This window comes from Lottia gigantea (genome assembly GCF_000327385.1).
Source record: "Lottia gigantea unplaced genomic scaffold LOTGIsca_2718, whole genome shotgun sequence".
NCBI lineage: Eukaryota > Metazoa > Mollusca > Gastropoda > Lottiidae > Lottia > Lottia gigantea.
This window is the reverse complement of record NW_008708856.1, coordinates 1-1,520: the sequence shown is the minus strand read 5'-3', so window position 1 is coordinate 1,520 and position 1,520 is coordinate 1. Positions and strand designations below refer to the sequence as shown.

General features: G+C 33.8%; 1 protein-coding gene across 1 annotated transcript in view; it reads right to left on the bottom strand.

Annotated features, from left to right (window-relative positions):
* Positions 1-855, bottom strand: part of LOTGIDRAFT_176704 (hypothetical protein) — a gene marked incomplete at both ends in the record, with an annotated part of 2,028 nt that extends 1,173 nt beyond the window's left edge. Inside the window, 2 exons of the mRNA XM_009056379.1 lie at positions 311-448; positions 759-855. Of these exons, the coding sequence (XP_009054627.1) occupies positions 311-448; positions 759-855 (235 nt within the window). The remainder of the gene's footprint in view (positions 1-310; positions 449-758) is intronic.
* Positions 856-1,520: the final 665 nt, after the last annotated feature.

Here is a 1,520-nt window from a genome sequence, read left to right as displayed (position 1 = left end):
GGTTCATTCTGACATTTAAATTCACACGATCCATTATTGGTTGCACATTCATCTATATCTGAAGAAAACAGCAGATAGATTATTAGGGCTGTAAACAGAACCGAGAGTGGCCCGAAGTACCCTTGTCAATTCACTAATGAGGCCTTTTCTTGAACTTTGAGTCTTTTGTAACTCTATAAGATTTCCAGGTTTTCTGTAGATAAATTGACAAGACTAAAAAAAAAATAAATAAAAAAGAAAAAAAAAGAAAAAAATAACAAAAAGAAAAAATGTCTTCCTTTGTCTACCCCAGCGGAGATAGAACCCTTACCCTGGCAGGAAAATACCGAGCCATTCGATGTACAATCGATATCCAGACTCATTTTATATCCCTTTTTACACTGACATCGCTTGGTTTTATTATTCTCTCCTGAACACATCGCATTGGCTGGAAGTTCACCATGACAAACTAAAATGAATAAATATATAATCAGCTTATAATGTAGGTTTGAGAATGAACAATGATTAAATAGGTAAATACTGTGAGCTGCGTCATAATAATTATTTTACCCAATTGTATGTTTATCACGTCATTTTCAGCTTTGATTGTTTCGTTATTATATATTTGTTTCCATGGGTTTGCAGTCTTGACTTATTTAGATGGAAATACACACTACAGTCTTCATTAGCTCAAACTAAAGTCGAAACTTATGATGTAAAAACACCATTTCATTCCCAAGTTTCTTTGCATTCATAATAACATCTAAGGCTATTCTTACCGTTCACATCGTCTTCACAAAGTTCAACGTCAGACTCTACCAAAACAAATGCGAGCACAATAACGGCGAACACACCCAATACTCGAATTGTAAGCATGATTACTGTTTACAAATTATTGTATGAAGTAATGATGAAATGAGTCAGTATTGATAACAAAATAGCTATCTAAACCTAAATAGAGAGTATTCAAAATGACATATGCCATATCAGCAGGCGAGTCTTTGACACTTTATATATCAACGGTTGTACAGCTGTGATTTGTGAGTTGCCAATGATTTGCTAGATGAAAACGCAAGCATAGCAACAAAAGAAGTGTGTAAAGGCAGCGATTTGATTGGATTGTACGCTAGCAAATACAGATAATCAGATCCCTCGATAACACTCGCAACCAAATTGTTACAGTCTTTCTGTCGAGAGCTCTGATTGGCTGTATCCGCTAACGTACAATCTATTCAAATCGTTGAATGTCTAAAAATTTCGTGATACAATAGTAAGATATTGACATTGTGAAGATATGAAACTATATTCTTGCTGTCATTTTCTATATTTTTATATTTCTGAGTAATAAACTGTAATGGTTTCAAAATTTTTAGAATGTTATCCGACCTCAGACCTTATTTTTCCATCTTCGTCCCCATATGTAATGTAAGACGTAAATTGCTGTCAGTGTAGCGTTATTTTGGTACAAAAATGAAAGAACAGAACATATATCCTCTGTCTCGATTTTAAATATAACACACAACACTGTGATAAAATAAGTA